The sequence below is a fragment of the Hemitrygon akajei genome, chromosome 7 (assembly GCF_048418815.1).
Source record: "Hemitrygon akajei chromosome 7, sHemAka1.3, whole genome shotgun sequence".
NCBI lineage: Eukaryota > Metazoa > Chordata > Chondrichthyes > Myliobatiformes > Dasyatidae > Hemitrygon > Hemitrygon akajei.
In genome coordinates, this window is record NC_133130.1 from 98,229,024 (window position 1) to 98,250,746 (window position 21,723).

Sequence of the window (21,723 nt, forward strand, 5' to 3'; positions counted from 1 at the left end):
TACTTGGCATTCTTCCAGTAACCAAATCCGCCTGCCTTTCTGCAGTTTGTCAAGGACTCAGGCTTCATCAGCGTATTGTTGCATGAACACTGTTAGCAAAGCCCTGTGGTACGTTACAGGTTCCATTTTGTGACAGACAAAAATGCTATTTTGTTACTACAAGTAAAGTACGTTTCCATATCTCTCAATTTTTCTCTCCTCATTGTCTCTGTCTCTTCACTCCCTGTCCTCACACTCTCTCTCTTTCCTCTCTCCCCCCTCCACAAGCCTCTGACCCCACCACAGAAGGCACACTGCTGTCTGGCTGGCATGGGGAGTGTGCACTGCCTTGGCTAGATGCCAACAGCTGTGTTGAGTTACCCCTTTGGGCAGGTGTCGCCAATAGGCAAAGGCACTCATAAGTGAATTCTGGCTTCTACAATGCAATCAGATGTCATCGGGGAAAACATTTGGAGGGTGATGATCGGTCCAGGAAATGGCCGAGCCAAGAAACACTGAAAATGTGGGAAATTGGGGACAGGACACAAAATGCTGGAGGAATTCAGCAGGACGGGCAGTATCAGTGGAGTTGAGGTTTTGGGATAGTTGGTATAAAGAGATAGAGGGTTGGGGTGGAGCAAGAGCTGGTGGGTGATGGGCAGATCCATGTAAGAGGGGAAGTACCAAAGGGCTGAAGAAGATGGAACCTGATAGGAGAGTGGACCAGGGAATAAAGGGAGGGGGTGGGGAGGGGAACCAATTGGAGGAACTTGTAGCTGGGGGAGGGAAGTGAAATTGTGTGACGGATGCCAGTGAGTTAAGGGAAAAAGTGTGAAATTCCACCCCCTCCCAGACATAACAGGGACAGGGTTCCCCTTGTCCTCACCTACCACCCCATGAGGCTCTGCGTGCAGCACGTCATTCTCCGCAACTTCTGCCATCTCCAACAGGAATCCCACCACCAGGTGTATCCTCCTCTCCTTTGCCCCTCTCCACTTTCCGCAGAGATGTCAGTCTGCGTGCGTGACAATTGAGTGCTGAACCTCAGTACAGGCATTCCTTAAATATTCAATTCTTCATGCCCGAAGCATGATTACCAATTCGCAGGGCCATCCTGAACCTTAAAGGGCCGTGCCAGCTATCTGTATTCTGAGGAATTGGTGTCTAAATCCTGGAAGCTGGCATGGTTGAGAGTGTCTCATAACAGGACCCCTTCCCGTTCGGCCGACTCTGATGGCCCTCGCTACTCGGAGGGATGACAATGGTAAATGTGGATGAGAACCAGATCCAAGATGTCTCTTTCAGCCACCCAGCGCCTCTCCTCCTGTCCAAATCCTTCCCAGTCCGCGAGGAATTGCCGAACACCTTGAACAGTACGTGAGTGCAAAAGTCTTCTATCTGTGAAGACCTATTCCCCTTTGATGGGGATGGGTGGCAGCTGGGCTGATGGTAGGGGGGCTAATGGGCTGGTGCTTAGGGGCGGGTCAGACAGGCTTTAATTTAGAGACAAGAAAGGTGGGATTGATCTTTAGGGTCTTGGGGACTGCCTCAGGACTTTGAAGTGTCCAATGAACTTGGGCGCCAACTTTCTAGGTTCCAGTCGGAGAGGCAAATCATGAGTGGACAGTCAGACTTATTGCCCAGGCTGTAAAGTAGGTCCCTGTCTTTTCCTTCGATTCACCTTGGTCTCCACTTTCTGGTTAGAGGCCATCCAAATCTCTCCTGCCCAAATGCATTTCTCCTCGCAGTGTTAGATGAGATCTTTGGCCACAGGCACCCCAACCTTGGTCTCTTGTTCTGGAAGAAGAGGTGGAGAATAACCAAACTGCTGCTCATGTGCTGAATTCTATAAGGTGTTGTGTGTGACCCCTGATCACATCAAAGTTTCACACCACTCATCAGGTCTTTCCAAGGCCAGGCATCTTAGCATATGTATTTAATCTTGGTTGATCCGCTCCATCTGGCTGTTGGACTTCAGGTTTAAACCCAGAAGAAAGGCTTCCTGTAGCTCCTATCTGCTTACAGAGAGCCTTCCAGAAACGTGATGTGACTTGTGCACCACGATCCGAGATAACGTCCACTGGGAATCCGAGGATCCTGAAGACCTGATCCAGGGGAATTTTGTTCATCTCCGCCGCAGTTGGTAGCTTCTCCAAGTCGATGAACTTGCAGGCTTTCAAAAACCGGTCAACAATGTTCATAATGACCGACTTCCTCTTGGATGGCAGGAGACCCGTGACAAAGTCCATGGAGATATGTGTCCAAGGTCTTTCTGGAACAGGTAGGGGATGGAGGAACCCTTGAGGATAGGTACGGGACTCCCTATTCTGGGCACAGACCTTCAATGCCGAACCTCTTTCATCATTCCGGGCCACCAATATCTCCTCCTGATAAACTCAAGGGTACTGCCAATCCCAGGGTGTGCTGTCATTCTCAATGAATGTCCCCACTGGAATACTCGGGACTGGCTGGAACTTGGGATGAACAGCCAACTCGGAGGACTTTTCTTAGGAATCTCCCTTTGTGCTTGGGCCACGTGAACTAGAGAGTTGATTCCCCAGTGAATTGGCGCTGCCTCCCTGGCTTAGGGCAAAATGGTGGTAGGCTGTTCCTCTTGTTCCGGTCCATCATACTGACGAGAAAGTGCATCTGGTTTCTGGCCCTTTGACCCCAGTCGCGAGGTCAGGATGAATTCAAAGAGGTTAAAGTACAAAGACCACCTGCTCTGCCTGGCCTCCTGAATATAAGCCAGGTTCTTGTGGTCAAAAGGGTCTTTGGCCCCATCTAGCCAGTGATGGCATTCCTCCAAAGCCAATTTAACCACAAGAAGCTCCCGATTCCCGATGTCATATTCCTCTCTGCTGGGGCCGGCCACGTGGAGAAGAGTGCACACAGGTGCAGTTTACTGTCCAAAGGTTATCGTTGAGATAAGAGGGCACCCATTCCGATATCTGAGGCATCCAGCTCCACAATGAAGGGAAGATCCAGTTCAGAGAAACCAAGATGGGAGCTGTTGTGAACTGCAGTTTAAACTTTGCAAAAGCAGCCTCCACTCCAGTAGTCCAGACAAAAGTGTCCGCGGATTTCTTAGCGCCGTCAGCAGAGCTGCCACCAAGCTGAAGTTCCCGATGAATTTCCGGTAGAAGTTTGCAAACCCCAGGAATCGCTGGACTTCTTTGATACTGGATGGTGGTGGCCAATCTCTGACTGCCTGGGACATGGTAGTGTCCATCTTGAGATTGCTACTGGAGATGATGAAAACTGAAAATGAAACAGTCATCATGTGAAACTCTGACTTCTCCAACTTGACTTAAAGTCCATGGTCTAGAAGCCTCTTTAAAATGTCCCTGACGTGAGCAACATGCTCCTCCATGGACTTCCGGAAGATTTGGACATCGTCCATATAGATGAAGGCATTCTAATGGCTAGAGCGTTCGCAAGGCCGAAGGGCGTAACCAGGGACTTGTAGTGCCCTGTCAGCGTATTGAATGGAGTCTTCCACTCACCGCCTTCCCTGACACGGACCAGATAGTATGCATTCCGTAGGACTGGTTTTGTGAGTACCCTTCCCTCTTGCAGCATCTCAAAAGCCATACTCATAAGAGGAAGGGGGTAGCAAATCTTGATCGTTTTGTGGTTTAATCCCCTATAATCAATGCTTGGCCGCAGGCTCCCATCTTTCTTTTGTACAAAGAAGCCGCCTGCACTGGCGGGTGGGGTGGAAGGCCGAGTGAAGCCCTTGGCAAGAGCTTCCTTTATATACCCCTCCATTGTGCTTGCTTCTGGGTCTGAGAGCGCGTACAGTTGACCCTGCGGGCAACAAGTACTGGGCAGCAGATCTATAGCACAGAAGGTGGGTTCGGTGCAGTGGAAGATTCGAGGCCTTTCTCTTGATAAAGACCTCCTCCAAGTCCTTATAGATGGAAGGGATTTTGACCAGATTGGGTGTTGCTAGCTCCTCCAGACCTTCTCAGGATGACTCCTGAGGCTTCTTGGTGGCAGAGGTGATTAAACAGGCCTGAGAGTCCTCTCCCTAAGCTCCCAAAGTTCATTCGTAGAAAGAGTGGCCAAACCAGAGTCCAAATCCCTATCTGTATCATCAGGCAATGGCAGTGAGGCATTACAGAGGCTTCCTACCTCCTCCCCCACCCCTGAGGATCAGTACACAGGAGTCTGTCCCTCCTTCGAGACCTGGCGGCTGGATTCCTTAAGCTCAGTGGCAAGTCTACCAGACTGTTCGGGCATCTCCTTGGGCCTCTGCTGAACTAGCGGTTCTCTCTCTCTAGTTCCTGCGGCACTCACGCAGTCCCGCTGGCCACTCTTGATGGCAGTACTAGATCTCCAGGAGGTCTCAGGCTCTCTCGTACTGAAGGTTGTCCCCTTATTGGGCAATGGTCTCTGGGGTGTCTGGGTGTCGGAACACCACTCTGCAAACACACCCTGTCACAATGACTGGAAGCAAGCAGTGATTCTCCCCTCCCTCCAGTCCACGGATGGGTTATGCTGGGACAGCCAAGGGTACTTGGGGATCAGGGGTACGAGTGGAGAGTCAATAATGACTTCCACATGATCCCCTACCCTCATCTGCAAAACCACAGTCTGTTGTTGGACCTACCAGATTCTAGCGGGCAGCCGTCCAAGACAGTTGCGGGCAGGGTCTGGCTCAACCCTCGCAGTGGTATGTCGAGCTGCGGGTGGTTTCTAAATGCAGAAATTTACCCGCTGCCATAGAGTCCGTAAAAGCCGTCATTCACCTGCCTCAAGTTCTTACCCCATGCCTTCAGCATGAAACCAGAGTCCGTGGGATCGGGCGTAGTGGCTGCTACCGTCACAGTCCTCGATACTGGATGGTCTTAGCAGTTCTTCAGGTGGCTGCAGCTTGGGATGTTCGACCCGCAGGTGATTTGCTTCCTCACAGTGAAAGGAGCAACCGTGACTCCAACGCTGGGTCCTCTCATCGGGTGCAACCAGCCTGAATGGCGATCTCGAACAGGCGAAGGGGCGGTCGTGGTCCGAGGTTGGGGAGTGGAACTGTGATGTGTAGGGGCCAGGCCTGGACCGGGTCTTTTCAACCTTCTGAAGTCCCACTTACACTCTGCCAGACGATTATCGAGACAGATGGACTGGTCGATGACAACCCCTAAGTTCTCTGCTGGCTCTCCCAAGGTGAGGGCATCCTTCAGTTTATATCAGAGTCTAATACAGTGTGACCAAGGCCTCCCCGTTCCAACCGCTCTCCTGGGCCAAGGTCCGAAATTTGTCTTGTAGTCGGCCGCTGACCATAGCCCCCCTGTCAAATCTTCATCAGGCGGTCTGAGACTCGGCTGGCTCCAATGGGGTGATAAAACACCTCCCTCGTGACAGCTGTGAATTCCTCCAAATCTGAGCAAATTTCTGACCTACGTTCCTAATGCACAGTGGCCCAGGCCAGGGCTCATTCTGTCAAACAAGGGATAATGAAGGCCACCTCTCCATGTTCCGATAGGAACCAGGGTGGCTGGGCTTCAAGTACTAATGAGCATTGGATGAGGAATCTGCAGCAAGAATCCGGGTCACCGTCGGATCTCTCCAGGATTGGAAGACGGACTGGCTCCGCAGAGTGACCGACAGCCTCACCTGAGTGACACTGGCTTCCTCCCTGCAATAGGTGGCACACGGCACCAGGGAGGTCACTAATCTCCAGGCTCTGCCTTAAAATCTTCTTGTTGTGGCTGGCCTCGCTGACGAAAGGCTCGTTGGTTCCGCATTGGCTCAGTTGTACTGTGTCGAGAGTACCTGACGAGGATGGCTTCGATCCAAAGGCTGGATTATCCAAAGCGAGGACCGAGACAGGGTCTCAAACTGGATCGAGAACTGAGCACAAAACAGACGTGAGACCAAATCACTAGAAGGGCTTATGAACCTCAGTTCAGGTGTTCCTTAAATACTCAATTCTTGGCACCCAAAACCAAGTAGCGGGATCGTCCTGAACCCCTAAAGGGCCCCTGCCAGTAGTACTCCAGGGAATTAGAGCATCTAAATCCTGGAATCTGGCGCAGTTGGGAACGTCTTATAACACCGTGACTCCCTTGACCTCTCATCCTTCCCCACCAATCCCTCTCCAGGCACTTATCTCTGCAACCATGCAAAGCACCACATTGCCTCCCTCACCACCAGCTGGGCCCCACACAGCCCTTCCGGGTGAGACAGCACTTCACATGTCACTTATTGTACCCAGTGTGGCCTCCTCTGCACCGCTGAGACTTGACGCAGACTGGAAGTTTACTTTGCTAGCATCTTTGCCCTTTCTGCCCAGCCGCTGAACTCACAGAGGGATGCTGCCTGCAGTGATAGGTAGGCCTCAGTGGCTGTCTAATTGTGTCATCTGCACTACACTTCCTCCGGCTGGTGTCCCGAGCGAGAGAGAAGTGTCTGTCCTGGTAATCTCCTTCCCCTGCTTTCCCTCAAAGGGAGACAAGTTTCTCAGCTGTGACTCCCTTCCCTGACCAAGCTGTGCTGAGAAGCATTTCAGTGGACGCCTCTCTGTCTGTAAAACCACTGGAGCTGTTAAAACTACGGACAGCTACAGGGCCTTAAAGTCTAAAGCAGCAACCAATCTGAAATAATGTCCTGGGGAATAGGGACCCACGTCCAGCATTGTATCAGAATCTGCGATGGGACCTCTGTTTTACCTCAGCAGTCTCATTCCATTGTTTCCCTGCCGAAGATCTCGTAGGGCTGGAATATTTTCAATTCTAAATCAAAAATTGGCTGCTGAATTCTCCAAAATGAAACGTTGGATACTCAGCTGATCAGACAGCATCTGTAGGGGAGAGAGAAACAGAGCTTCTCTCTGAGCTTCGTTGTTGAAGGGTCATTAGGATGAAACGGTGACTGTTGCTCCCACCACAGATGCTGCCTGACCTGCTGAGTCATTTTTCCCAGTAGTTTTGATTATTATTTCAGATTTACAACTTCTGGAGATTTTCCTTTATTTCACATCAATGTTGGAGGTGGCCACTACATGAATCCATTGAACTGCAGTAAATACTGGGCATTGGAAAAGAAATGGGGACGTGAGAGGAGAGGTCACCACTTTACTGAGTGCAGGCATTATTCACCTTGGACCCCACCACATCAGGTAGAATAAGTAATCATGGTGGTAGGTGGACGGCACACAATGATGGGGGATCTCAGCAGGTCAGGTAGCGCCTGTGGAGAGGAATAAACAATTGACATTTCGGGCTGAGACCTTTCTTCAGGACTGGAAAGGAATGGGGGGGGGGATGAAGTCAGAATAGGAAAGTGGGGGTTAGGGAAAGGAGTACTAGCTGGCAGGTGATAGGTGAAGTGGGAAGGTGGTGGGAAGAAGTAAGAAGCTGGGAGGTGATAGGTGGAAGAGATAAAGGCCTGAAGAAGGAGGAATCTGATAGGAGAGGACAGTGGACCATGGGAGAAAGGGAAGGAAGAGGGGAATCAGAGGGAGAACAAGTTCAAGTGCATAAATACATACTCAGGGAATAAATGTCATGAAAATTAACTCCTTGCAGCAGCAGCTCAGCACATCACAAACAAGAGTTAATATAAACTTAATTTTACATTAATTATACATAATTTACATGTGCAAAATATAGTGACACTTGTGCGAATTGTGAGGGAGAAAGAAATATAGTCTGATACAGTAAACCTAGATAGATATAAGTTCAAGGTGAGTCACCACCAGCTAAGCTCAAAACCGAGCAGGTTGGAGAAGGGATCGGGTTGTAGCTGGAACATGTCGTCACCTGCCACATGTGGCGCTGATGAAATTTCCCCCTAAGCCATGTGATTAATGCCTGTCGAACAGGAAATGTAAATCTGAGCGTGATGCACCATCAATAACTCTCGGAGATGGGAGGCAAACGATAGGCTTTTATTAGCAGCAAAAATGACCACAACATTCTGGAGACTGAGGGAGGAGCAGTGCCTCCAATCACCTTTATCCAGGGGTCTGTGGGAGGAGCCACAGGAGCAGTCAGCAGAGGGGCGTGTCCAGACAGGTATACATAGTTTACCACAGAGTGGAACAGAGAACATGGAGCATTAAAACACAGTATAGGCCATTTATTCTTCTCAAAGATCAATCTCTCCCTTCCCTCCTACACAGCCTCCATTTTTCTATCATCCATGTGCCTGTCTAAGAGTTTCTTAAACGTCCCTAATGTATCTGGCTCGACCACCACTCGTGACGATGTGTTCCACACACTCACCACTCTCGGAGATGACAGCTTCCTGAAAAGTCAGTCACCTTTGTGTGGGTTTACCTTTGGGCATTCTATTCGTCACCCACTCGAGGGGTGAGCTCTCAAGGTCAGGCTGGGTTTGTTATTTGCGGGTAGTCAGTCTCATTACTGATCAAGTACTGTGGAGTAAACTTTGCCTTTTTGCTTGTGTTTTACTCCCCTCGAAGAAATGCACAGGCTCAAGACCGCCGTCACCACGCTGGCCAGATTCGGAATAACGATCTCACTCAGCATACTCTTCCTCATGACCAACGAGCTGTACCCTACATCCGTCAGGTAACGAAGAGAAGCTCACCATGATCTTGAGTCACCCGAGGAGTCAGATACAGGCCCTTCAGCCCATCAAGTTCAACCTAACTATCAATCATTCATTTGCACTAACCCTCCACTAATAGGAAGACCAAAACACATAGGATCCGAATGAGGCCATCCAGCCCCGTCGAGTTTGCTCTGACATTCAATCATGGCTGACGTTTTGTCCCTTTCAACCATATTCTCCTGTCTTCTCCCTGTAACCTTTGACGCCATTATTAATCAATAACCTATCGACTTCTGCTTTAAATATACCCAATGATTTTAGCCCACACAGTTGCCTGCGGCAATGAATTCCTCAGATTCATCACCCTCTGGCTAAAATAATCCCTCCTCATCTCTGTTCTATTCTGAGGCTGTGCCCTCTGGTCCTAGGCTCTCCTGCTATTGGAAACATCCTCTCCACGTCCACTCTACATAGGCCTTTCAATACTCAAGGAGATCCCACCTAATTCTTCTAAAGTCCAGCGTGTTCAGACCCAGAGCCATCATATGTGCTTCGCATACGTTAACCCTTTCATTTCCGGGATCATTCTCATGAATCTCATCCGGACTCTCTCCAATGCCAGCACATCCTTTTTTAGATAAGAAGCTGAATATTGTTCACAACACTCCTAGTGCAGGCTGACCAATAGAGGCTCAGCATTACTTCCTTCATTTTATATTCTAATCCTCTCGAAATTAATGTTAGCATTAATTTGTCTTCCTTACTGTCAACTAGTGCTAACAATACATTTGCCTTCTTTACTAAATATCCCATTATTTTTACTCATCAAATCTACACCTCACTGCACACTGGGGGCACCTCCTACACTGGACAAATAAACCACCAGCCCAGGGAGGACACCGGAGCCCCCAGGGAAACCCACACAGAACATGCAGCACCAGAGGTCAGGGTCTCTGATCCTGTGAGGTAGTGGCTCGACCAGCTGCATTACTGGCGCACTCCAAAGGCTGGGTCATTCCTAGGATGATTGTGTTACTACCAGGGACTCGGCACTGACGTTGCTGCCGTGGATCACCGTCTCCGCAGTGGTGACCGGAGCATTTGTTCCACTCCCTATCTGTTCCCCACTGGGTCTGTGGGGACACCACTTGGTCTGTGAGAAGACCCTCCTCATTCCCTGCATCAGTGTTCCCTCAGTTTTTTAAACAAAGACCAGCTTTTTAAACGATTAGCATAATTTACCACACGTACAGTGAACTGAAACACTTTTGTGTCAAATCAAATCAGCCAGAATTGCCTCAAGTGTTGCCACGCCCCTGACGCCAACACAGCGTGCCCACAACTCATTAACCCTAACGTGTGCGCCTTTTGGAACGTGAGAGGAAACCGGTGCGGCCGGAGGAAACCCAGGAGGTCAGGGGGAGAACGTACAAACTCAAAGTAAATTTATTACCCAATTATCTAAATGTCACTAATGAGAAACTAAGAGTGGTGCACCTCTTTATGTGAGATCCCCTTTAAACGTTTCCTTTATGGGATTTGGATTTGCATGTAAGTTTGTCTTGGGTCTAACTGCACTGTGTTTTCTGCACATGAATGAAGAAAGTAGAAACAATTTGGAGGAGCCCAGTGGGTCAGGCTCTGAGTGCTGATCTTACAGATACTGATGTACAACATTGCACTAACTGCTAAGCTAACAACCCGCCCTGGTTACTCGCCCTGCAGCCAATCGAAACCTTTCTTCCCATTGGCTGTCTCATAACCTGAGCAGCTGACAGGCCCAGGTCCAACTCCTCACCTGCACTGGGAATTAATGGGAAGAGAACATCAGGGTTTCAAAGAGAAACCAGTCAATGCCACATGAGGCAGTTGAATGTGACCCGTGTAGTCGCACAACAACAAGCTGCTGAAGGAACTCAGCATTTGTGGAGGGAAATGGACAATTGGTGATTCGGTCAGAGTCCCTTCACCTTGAGGAGAGATGGTCACTGGATAGAAAATGGAAGCAGCAATAGTCTGGTTATTTAGAGTTGGAGGCTATGATGACCCAGGGAGTGGGTTGGGGTCTTAACTGTTCAATTCAATATCAATGATTCGGATGAGGGGAGGCCGGGAAATATAGAGGTTAGCATTACGCTTTACCTCACCAGCAACCAGAGTTCAATTCCTGTCACTCTCTGTAAGGAGTTTGTACTGTGACTGTGTGGGTTTCCTCCGGGTGCTCTGGTTTCCTCCCACAGTCCAAAGACGTAGGGGTTAGTAAATTAATTGGTGTAATAGGATGGGGTGATCTCATCGGGCTGGAAGGGCCTGTTCCTGTGCTGTATCTCTAAGTTTAAAATAATAATAAAGTACAGTATGTCCAAGTCTGCTGGTGATCAAAGGCCAATACGGGCTGTGAGGGGGATGCGGAGAGGATTCAGGGGGAAATGAACAGGCTAAGTGAATGGGTAAAAATGTAAGGTCATCCACATTGTGATAAGAGGAGGGGAATGTAGGTGACAAGAGGTGATAGGTGGGGTGACAAAGGGCAGGAGTTGATGGAGTCTGATAGGAGAGGGGGAGCATGGAATGAGGTGAGAGAGGGCAGATGGGAACAGTGGGGAGAGGACACTAAGTGAGAGAAGTGACGGCAGGCAGAGTGGGTGGGGGTGAGGGGCTTGAAAGTGACCTGGGATAGTCAGAGGAGAAGTTTGGTGTAGGAGGAGCTTGGCAAGGCCTCAGTTTGAGGCAGCTGTGAAAAGCAAGAAGGACGGAGGAAAGTTTTGAACAATACACGCTCAACACGGGCAAACGGGACAAGCTCACGAGGACATCTTGGTTGGCACGGCCCAGATGGGCTGAAAGGCCTGTTTCCGTGTAGTATGATTTTATAACGGTATGACTCTATCTGCTTTGAAACATTAATTTACTGATATAAGTCTTTTTAATAAAAACTGTCCAGCATATACTGTAACTGAGCTGATGCCTGGCGTTACACATCTCATTCCCCTGAGCCTCTCCTTCTCTCCCTTCCTTTTTCTCTCCTGTCTCCTGCTTCCTCGGGCTTCTCTTGCTGACCCTATTCCCTCTCCCTCTCCCTCTCTCTCTGGTTTGGCATCTCCTCCCCACCAGCAATGGGAGTGGCAGTTTGTAATCGGATCATTATTTCCCTTCAACGACTGGAACAGGAGTATGGGAGCCTCGGCGTGCCTGTCCATGAGCGATGTCGGTGGGATTGCAGCCCCCTTTATCCTCTACACCTTAACGACTGTGTGGACCGAACTCCCTCTTGTGATTTTTGGTGAGTTTTCAGAAGCAATCGAAGGAACAGATAAGCATCTTATCGACTTGCTGGAGAGTGGTACAGACTTGAAGTTCAAAGTAAATTTATTTTCGAAGTACACAGATGTCACCATATACTATCTTAAGATTTGTTTTTTGCAGGCACTTACAAGGAAATGAACAAATACAATAAATTTATGAAAAAGCTATAAATAATAAAAACTGACAAATAACCAAAGTGTAAAAGAAGACAAATAATAAAAATTAAATAAATAGTACTTTATTGAGCAACGGACGATGAGAGGTGACCTGATAGAGGTGTACAAGATGATGAGAGGCATTGATTGTGTGGATAGTCAGAGGCTTTCTCCCAGGGCTGAAATGGCTAGTACAAGAGGACACAGTTTTAAGGTGCTGGGAAGTAGGTACAGAGGAGATGTCAGGGGTAAGTTTTTTACACAGAGAGTAGTGAGTGCGTGGAATGGGCTGCCAGCGGCAGTGGTGGAGGTGGATACGATAGGGTCTTTTAAGAGACTCCTGGATGGCTGCATGGAGCACAAGAAAAATAGAGGGCTATGGGTAACCCTAGGTAATTTCCAAGGTAAGGACATGTTCAGCACAGCATTGTGGGCGGAAGGGCCGGTATTGTGCTGTAGGTTTTCTATGTTTCTAGTACTGTGTTGTAGAGTCCTTGAAAGTGAGTGTGAGGTTTGTGGAACCAGTGCAGTGTTGAGGTGAGTGAAGTTATCCACTCTGGTTCAGGAGCCTGTTGGTTGTAGGGTGATAACATTCCTAAACTTGCTGGTGTAGGACCTAAGGCTCCTGTAAGGTAGCGAGGGAAAAGATGAATTACGGCCATTTCATTTCTCAGGCCAGAATCCCCAGACCTGAGGTCACAGTTGGTGTGACTGGCTCGGACAGCCCACACTAGACTCACTGCGAGTCAAGCCAAATGTATTGTCGTGTGCACAAGTATGGTGAAGTAGAGGACAGATGGAAAACTTGCGTACAGCAGAGAGGGGGGGAAAGTGTGCTAAACAAAACATTAGTGCAAAAAATCCCCACAACGAGAGACAGATCGGTGGCAGTGCAAGAGATGGTTCATGTTGTTTCATTGCTGAGAAAAGGTTGTGCAGGTCAGTTCGAGGACCTGATGGCTGAATCTGGCGGCGTGGAACTTTGGGCTTCTCTACCTCCCACCCGATGGTAGGAACAGGAAGCGGGCATAATGTGGATTGTGGAGGTCCTTGACATCAGGCGTTGCCTCATTGAGGCATTGTCTCTTGTCGATGCACAGGGAGAGATGTTATTGGTGCCCTCCTAGCCCCCCTGAAGAAGTGCAGGGAACCTCTGGGCCCAGCTCTACACAGAGTGTGGATGGCACCGTGAACACACAGCGGCTCTCTGTAAGAGGCAGAGTGAGGGAACCACCTCACAGCCTACTCACCCAATCCCTCAGTCACTTCCTGACCTTCCCGTGGAAGTCTGCAGGTCCCACATTGGCCTCATCAGTCACCTCACAGCCCACAGAGCAGACTGAGTACAAGAAGTAAGGTGGTCATAAGGTCACACAATGCAGAAACAGGCCCTTTCCACACAGTGTCATTGCTGTCTGCTTTGTCCACCTACACCAAACCCATAGAATGCATTAGGACCATATCCATCGGTGCATTTGCCTATTTAAGTAACTATCTCAATGCCTTTGCGCAATACACTCAATGATTTGGCCTCCTCAGCTGCCTGTGACTACAAATTCCACAGATTCACCACTCTCTGGCTAAATAAATTCCTCCTCATCTCCTATTCCGAGGCTGTGTCCTCTGGTCATAGATTCCCCTACCATAGTAAACATCCTCTCCACATCCACTTTATTTAGGCATTTCAACATTCAATAGGTTTCAGTGTCATCCCTACTCATTCTTCTGAATTCAGGCCTAGAGGCCTAGGGCCATCAGACTCTTCTCATATGACAAGCTGTTTAATCCATTGTTGTGAGCCTCCTTTGAACCCTCTCCAGTTTCAGCTCATCCTTTCTAAGATAAGGGGCCCAAAGCTGCTCACAATACTCCAAGTGAGGCCTCGCCAGTTCTTTATAAAGTATCAACATTACATCCTTGCTTTTATATTTTAGTCTTTTCAAATTGAATACTAACCTTGCATTTGCCTTCCTCACCACCTTTGCAACTCTTATTTTTTGGATTTTCTCTCCATTTAGAAAATAGTCTATGCTTTTATTTCTTCTCCCAACGCTGTATTCCACCTGCCACTTCTTTGCCCATTCCCCTAATCTGTATAATCCTTCTGTAACCTCTCTGCTTCCACAAAGCCCCTCCACCTATCTTTGTATCATCTGCAAACTTGTCCACAAAGCCATCAATTCCGTAATCCAAATCACTGACATAACATGAAAAGAATCGGTCCTAACATAGACCCGTGTGGAACACCACTAGTCACCAGCATCCAATTAGAAAAGGTTCCGTTTATTGCCACTCCTGCCCATCTGTCAATGCTCAGTCCATGTTTGAACCTCTGCTGTAATACCACGGGGCCCTAACTTGCTAAGCAGTCTCATGTGTAGCACATTGTCAAAGGCCTTCTGAAAATCAAACTACATGACATTCTCTGTTTCTCCTTTGTCTGTCATGTTTGCTATTTCTTCAAAGAGTTTCAACAGATAGTAGGGCAAGATTTTCCCTTGAAACCATGCTGACTTTGGCTTATTTTATCACGTGCCTCCAAGTACCCTGAAACCACATCCTTAATCATCGACTCCGTCATCTTCCCAACCACTGAGGTCAGACTGACTGCACATTATTTCCTTTCTTCCGCCTCTCTCCCTTCTTGAAGAGTGGAGTGACATCTGCAATTTTCCATTTCTCTGGAACAATGCCAGAATCTGATTCTTGAAAGATGCCTCCACAATCTCTGCAGCCACCTCATTCAGAACCTGGGGATGTAGACCATCTGAGCCAGGTGACTTATCTACTTCCAGACTACCCTGTTTCCCAAGCACCTTCTCCCTAGATACACTTCTGCCCTGACACTCTTGAACTTCTGGCATTCAGCTGGTGTCTTCCACAGTGAACTCAGAATACTTATTCAGTTCATCCACCATTTCCTTGTTTCCATTACTACCCCTCCAGCATAATTTTCCAGCTGTCCAACATCTACTCTCACCTCTCTTTTACTCTTTATCTCTGAAGAAACATTTTGTATCCTCTTCAATATTATTGGCTAGCTTACCTTCATATTCCATCTATGCCTTCTTTATGACTTTTTAGTTGCCTTCCGTTGGTTTTTAAAAGCTTCCCAAGCCTCTGACTTCCCACTAATTTGTGCTGAATTATATGCCCTCTCTTTGGCTTTTATGTCAGCAATGGTTGCATCATCCCACCTTTAGAATACAGTACTTCTTCTTTGGGATGTTTCTATCCTGCACCTTCCAAACTGCTTCCAGAAATTCCAGCCATTGTTGCACTGCCATCATCCCTGATTGTGTTCCCTGCCAATCAATTCTGGCCAGCTTTTCTCTCATACTTCTGTTATACTTTTTCTCGTAATTCCCTTCACTTCACTGTAACACTTATATCTGACTTCAGCTTCTCCTTCTCAAGTGGCAGGGTTTTATTACTGCGTAATAAAATCCTATCATATTATAATCACTGCTTCCTAAGAGCTCCTTTACCTTAAACTCTCTAACAATTTTGGTTCATTTCACAACACCCAAACCAGAATATCTGATCCCCTAGTGGGCTCAACCATGAACTGCTCTAAAAAGCCATCTTGTAGGCATTCTACAAACTCCCCCTCTAAGGATCCAGCTTCAACCTGATTTTCCCAATCTCCATGCATATTGAAATCCTCCATGACTATTGTAGCATTTCTCTTTTGACATGCAATTTCTAACTTTGTAGACTACGTCTTTGCTATTGTTTGTGGGTCCCATCAGGGTCTTTTTACCCTTGCAGTTGCTTAGCTCTACCCACAACAATTCTACTCCTTCTGATCCTATGTCACCTCTTTCTCACGATTTGATTTGAATTTTTACCCACAGAGCCACCCCACCCCCTCTGCCTACCTGCCTGCCCTTTTGATTCAAAGTCCATCCTTGGACGTTAAACTCCCAGCCATGGTCTTCTTTCAGCCATGATTCAGTGATGTCCACAACGTCATACATGCCGATCTGTAAATGTGCTACAAGATCATCTATCTTGTTCCATATACTGACTGTGAGCATTCAAATAGAACACCTTCAGTCCTGTATTCACCCTTTTTGATTTTATCCGTCTTTTACATTGCAGCTGATCTGCCTGACTCTAATTTTGACTTATCAGTAGCCTCTTCCTGCTAGCAATCTCACTACACACTGCCTCTGTTTGTAAACCAACTGCCCCATCCTCAGCCCCATCACTCTGGTTCCCATTCCCCTGCCAAATCAGTTTAAGCCCTCCAACACTAGTAAAAATGCCTGCAAGGATATTGGACCCCTTAGGATCAGGTGTGACTCATCCCTGTGTTACAGGTCATACCTTCCCCAGAATAGATCGCAATGATCCATAAATCTGAACCCCTGCCCCCTGCACCAGTTCCTCAGCGACACATTCACCTACCAAATCATCCTCTTCTTACCCTCACTGGTGCGTGGCACAGGCAGCAATCCAGAGATTACTACCCTGGAGGTCCTGCTTTTCAGCTATTCTCTCTTCAGGACCTCCTTGCCTTTCCTACCTGTGTCATTGGTGCCAATATGTACCAAGGCTTTTGGCTGCTCACCCTCCCCCTTTGGAATGCCATGAACCTGATCCGAGACATCCCTGACCCTGGCACCTGGGAGGCAACATACCATCTGGATGTCTCTATTGTGCCCACAGAATCTCGTCTCTATTCCTCTGACTATGGATCTCCTATCACCACTGCAGTCCTCTTCACCACTCTTCTCTTCTAGGCCACAGCACCATACTTAGTGCCAGAGACCCAGTCATGCGACTCTCCCTGGTAGGCCATCCCCTCGATAATCTCCAAAGCAGTATACTATTATTGTGGGGAATGGCCACAGGGATACTCTGCACTGGCTGTCTATTTCTCTTCCTTCTCCTGTCAGTCACACGGTCACTTGCCTCCTGCAATGTAGGGGTGGCTACCCCCCCAGTAGCTCCTATCTATCACTTCCTCAGTCTCCCGTATGAGCTGCAGCTCCAGTTCCTTAACATGTTCTCTCAGAATCAGGTTTATTATCACTGACATGTGATGTGAAATTTGTTAACTTAGCACCAGCAGTTCAATGCAATACATAATCTAGAAGGAAAAAAAAATGAATAAAATAATAATAAATAAATAAGCAAATCAATTACAGTAGACGTATATTGAACAGATTAAAAATCATGCAAAAAACAAAAATACTATATAATAAAAAAGTGAGGTAGTGTCCAAGGGTTCAATATCCATTCAGGAATCGGATGGCAGAGGGGAAGAAGCTGTTCCTGAATCGCTGAGTGTGTGCCTTCAGGCTTCTGTACCTCCTTCCTGATGGTAACAGTGAGAAAAGGGCATGTCCTGGGTGCTGGAGGTCCTTAATAGTTGATGCTGCCTTTCTGAGACACTGCTCCTTGAAGATGTCCTAGGTACTTTGTAGGCTAGTACCCAAGATGGAGCCAATTAAATTTACAACCCTCTGCAGCTTCTTTCAGTCCTTTGCAGTAGCCCCTCCACCCCCCCCCCCCCCAACACCCTATACTAGACTATGATGCAGCCTGTCAGAATGCTCTCCACGGTACATCTATAGAAGCTTTTGAGTGTATTTGTTGACATACCAAATCTCTTCAAACTCCTAATGAAGTATGGTCACTGTCTTGCCTTCTTTACAATTGCATCGATATTTTGGGTCCAGGTTAGATCCTCAGAGATCTTTGACACCCAGGAACTCTCTCCACTTCTGCAGCTCATCCGGTGCAGATACGGTTATCCGGGAGTCTGGAGGTCTGTCAGAATCCTCACATCCCATACACAGAACAAAACACAGCCCCTGTGCCCTATCAGGTGAGGATTGAAGAATATAACGAGGAGGAAGAAACTTACTAGATACTTACCTCATCCACAGCTGATCTTACCGAAGCATGATGAGGCAAAGCCACTCCAACACTACCCACTCACTCAATGACACCTCCAGCAGTCCAGCTCACTGGAGTGAAGATATTCATTACAGCTGCAGAAATCTCTGGTCAAAACATATCTGAACCACTTCTCCGTCCCACAATGCAATGTCCGTAGCCTCCCTACTGGCAACTTGAGGCTAGATACAGGAACAGCACCTCATATTCCTTTTAGCTAATCTCTCCAACCTGAAGAAATAAACATCACGTTCTCTAAATTCTGGTATCCACTTCCCTCTGTTTCCACCTTATCCCAGCAGATACACTCCAGATCAGAAAGGATAAGGGCTGTGATGTGAGGTCTCTGTGAAGTTTGACTACCTCCTGCTCCTAATAAAATGGGTACTGAGTGAATGTTCATGGTCATCCACATGTTGTACATTCCGACAGGCTCTTCTGCACACCACTGTTGTAACTCGTGTTTATTTGAGTTGATTGGCTGATTAGATTTTTGCATTAATGAGCAGGTGTACAGGTGTACCTAATTAAGTGGCCACTGGGAGTATATCAGGTTTGCATACTTTGGAATGTGAAAGGCCTTGGGATCTGCCTGAGACTTGTGCTAATTTGGAAAGATCAGCCGGGGTAAATTAAACAATCCTCTCTGAATGCCTTGTGTGGGATGGCACCCTTGGAAACAGAGCCAGGAGAAACCAGGAAGGAATTGCACTCTGATCAACTAAAGGATTCCACGATAACTGACAAGGATCAAGGATCAACTTTATTCACATTTCCACGTATTAGGAATTTGCTGTGATGTGTTGGTCAGTGCACAACATGCAACAAAAAACATCACTCAATGATTATAAAGATAAAGATTTATGTAAAAATAAAGTTCGAGGGTAAATTATGGATATGGAATAAAATGCACATAAATTAATAAATACCAGCATGTATTTACAAATGCATTATAAAGTGCAGTGATGGGGGTTGGGGTGGGCTAACTGGAATAGTTGATCAGATTAACTGCCTGGTGAATGAAACTTTTAAGATGGTGTGAAGTTTTTATTTTAATAGCTCTATAGCGCTTTCCGGAAAGGAGCTTTTGGAAAAGTCAGTTTGCTGGGTGAGTAGTGTCCACACTGGTTTTTCCTGCCTGCATCTTTGCCTTGTCCGGCAGTGATACCGCAGTGACCTTTCCTGCTGACCTGACAGTTCACCGTAGTTTTCGTATATTGTGAGAGGATGTTGCACAAATCAGGCAGTGATGTGAAGATGCTCGCTATGATGGCAGTGAAGAACTGCAGCGGTATGCTCCAGGGAAGATGGAATTTTACCAATTGCTGTAAGACTCTGCATTTATCCCTGGACTAATGGTGCTGTGGACTATTGGTTTGAAACAATTGACTAACTTACTGAGTTGTTTCAGAAGATAAACAGGAGTCGACCACATTGACCAGTGTTCCTTATAAACAATACTTTAACTTAGTTGTGGCAGTCAAGGTTATGCATTAATCTTTTACACCTATGATAGTCAATAAATTAGATGTGTTCCCTAAGCTAGCCTATGTATATTAGTGTGTTGAAAAGCAAATAAAGAAGATTATAATTGGTTTGCTGGTTACCCCAGGTGCGCTTGCTCTGGTGGCTGGTGGATTAATGATGCTTTTACCTGAAACGAGGGGAATAAGGCTACCAGAAACTATCAGCGACGTGGAGAACATCATGAGGTATTTATCATTAGGGCATGTTCTGAGTCAGTGTCTGCACTTCCTTCCAAATCTCTGACAGATTGTTCATGCTGTGCTCCGCCTTGTCCCTACAGACTTTACAGACGCGGCCAGGACGACTGTAAGGAGATGATCAACCTTCGAACGTCAGCCTAGGGAAGAGACAGAAAGAGCACCTGGGAAAGAGTTGATAATCAGAGCTAACTAAAACAAGTCACTTATCAATCAAAATATAACCAATTGGTGGTCAATACTCAAGCAAATTGAACATTGAATGATAAGCAGAATGTTTGTCATTTTGATTACCAAATTGTATATTATTCATGTATATCAAGTCAAGACAATTTTCCTAATATAATAATGCTTGAATTGAATGATACTATTATTTCCAGGAATTTGATTGTGTGGTTCTGACAGGTGGGATGATTGGCATTGTGTGTTATTTTATTGTATAGTTCAGGCATGGTACTTTGAATATATGCCTGAATATAGTGGCATGGCATCCAAGATGACTGGGGACCCTTCACCACTACAACCTTCCTCCACCTGCACTGCCATTGTAATAAGTCATCATCTTCCACCAGCTCCACCGCTGCGGTCTTGGCACAATAGAAATATGACAGGAGTACTGTAGATGAATCACCTGATATGACATAATAATAAGGAAATTAACTTTAATTATGAATTTTAACATTTTTCCATTTAAGAAGAACCTGCTGAAAAAGAAACATTTGAATAACTGGTGTTACGTTTTTGTGAAGAGAACACAATGAATATTTTTCTAAAATTGAATACTATTCTAAAGCAAATGATAGAATAGAAATGAAAAGCCTGTAACAACTGAAGAAACAAAAATTGAAAAAAAAGCCTGAAATGAAGATAAACATTTTGTACATGTTAAAATAAAATGTGTTGCTAATGATGTGCCATTATTTTGCTGTAGGATTGGGATAGTAATCCCGTTTGGGATTGGGAATTGGATTATAATTAGGATTGGAATTTGAACTGGAATTAGAATTGGAATTGGGATTGAGGTTGGGATTAGGATTGTAATCAGGATTGGGATTGGGACCGAGACTAAGATTAGGACTGCGAGGTGTTTGGTGTGGTAGTTTCTTTCAGATCTGTGTGACAGAGGGTGGGATGAAATGAAATGGTGCAAGCTGACATTGAGTCTGTCATGTCAAAGATCGACACAATGAATCACACAGCCTCTGTCCACTGTACCCAAGTCTAAAGCACCAAACACCTCTCAGTCCCAATCCCAATCCTGATTACAATCCCAATACCAGTATCAGTCCTAATCCTAGCCTCTCCATCCCAATCCCAATTCTTAGTAGAAGGTGGGCCGTATACGGAAAGTAGGGATGCAAGGGTCTGCACTGACCTCCCCCACTCACCACACTGACAATAACAGTTCAGGCTCCAGGCCTGGAAAGCATGGGCCACCTCGAGTCCTGGGAAAGCCACCTCTCGATGATGGAATTCACTGCCACCTCCAAGTGGCCAGTGAGCCTGGTAGTTGGTTTATTATTGAGGCAGAGTGAAAAACTTTGTTTTACATAGCGTCCACACAGATATTCAGCACACTGAAGTGGTACAAGGGAAAGCTATAACAAGAGTGCGGAATTCAGTGTTACAGTTACACAGGAAGTGCAGTGCGGGCAGGCGACAAGGTGCAAGGTTATAACGAAGGAGGTTGTGAGGTTAAGAGTCCACGTTATCGTACAAGGGGGCTGTTCAATAATCTTGTAACAGTGGAATAGAAGCTGTTCTTAAGCCTGGTGGAACCTGCTTTCCGACTTTTGTATCTCCTGTTGATGTGGGGAGAAGGAGAATGTGCAGGGTGGGTGGGGTCTTTGGTTACATTGGCAGTGCGGTATAGACAAGTCTATGAAGGGAAGGCGGGTTTCTGTGATGTGGGGTTGGGGTGGGGAGAGGGAGAATGTGCAGGGTGGGTGGGGTCTTTGGTTACATTGGCAGTGCGGTATAGACAAGTCTATGAAGGGGAGGCGGGTTTCTGTGATGTGGGGTTGGGGTGGGGAGAGGGAGAATGTGCAGGGTGGGTGCGGTATAGACAAGTCTATGAAGGGGAGGTGGGTTTCTGTGATGTGGGGGGTGGGGTGTGGAGAGGGAGAATG

At 47.0% G+C, this 21,723-nt stretch overlaps 1 protein-coding gene across 1 annotated transcript in view; it reads left to right on the forward strand.

Moving 5' to 3' along the window:
- Positions 1-20,504, forward strand: part of LOC140730724 (solute carrier family 22 member 3-like) — a 42,975-nt gene extending 22,471 nt beyond the window's left edge. Inside the window, exons 8-11 of the mRNA XM_073051542.1 lie at positions 8,408-8,516; positions 11,670-11,782; positions 19,483-19,582; positions 19,678-20,504. Coding sequence (XP_072907643.1) covers positions 8,408-8,516; positions 11,670-11,782; positions 19,483-19,582; positions 19,678-19,738 — 383 coding nt within the window. The 3' untranslated portion in view covers positions 19,739-20,504. The remainder of the gene's footprint in view (positions 1-8,407; positions 8,517-11,669; positions 11,783-19,482; positions 19,583-19,677) is intronic.
- Positions 20,505-21,723: the final 1,219 nt, after the last annotated feature.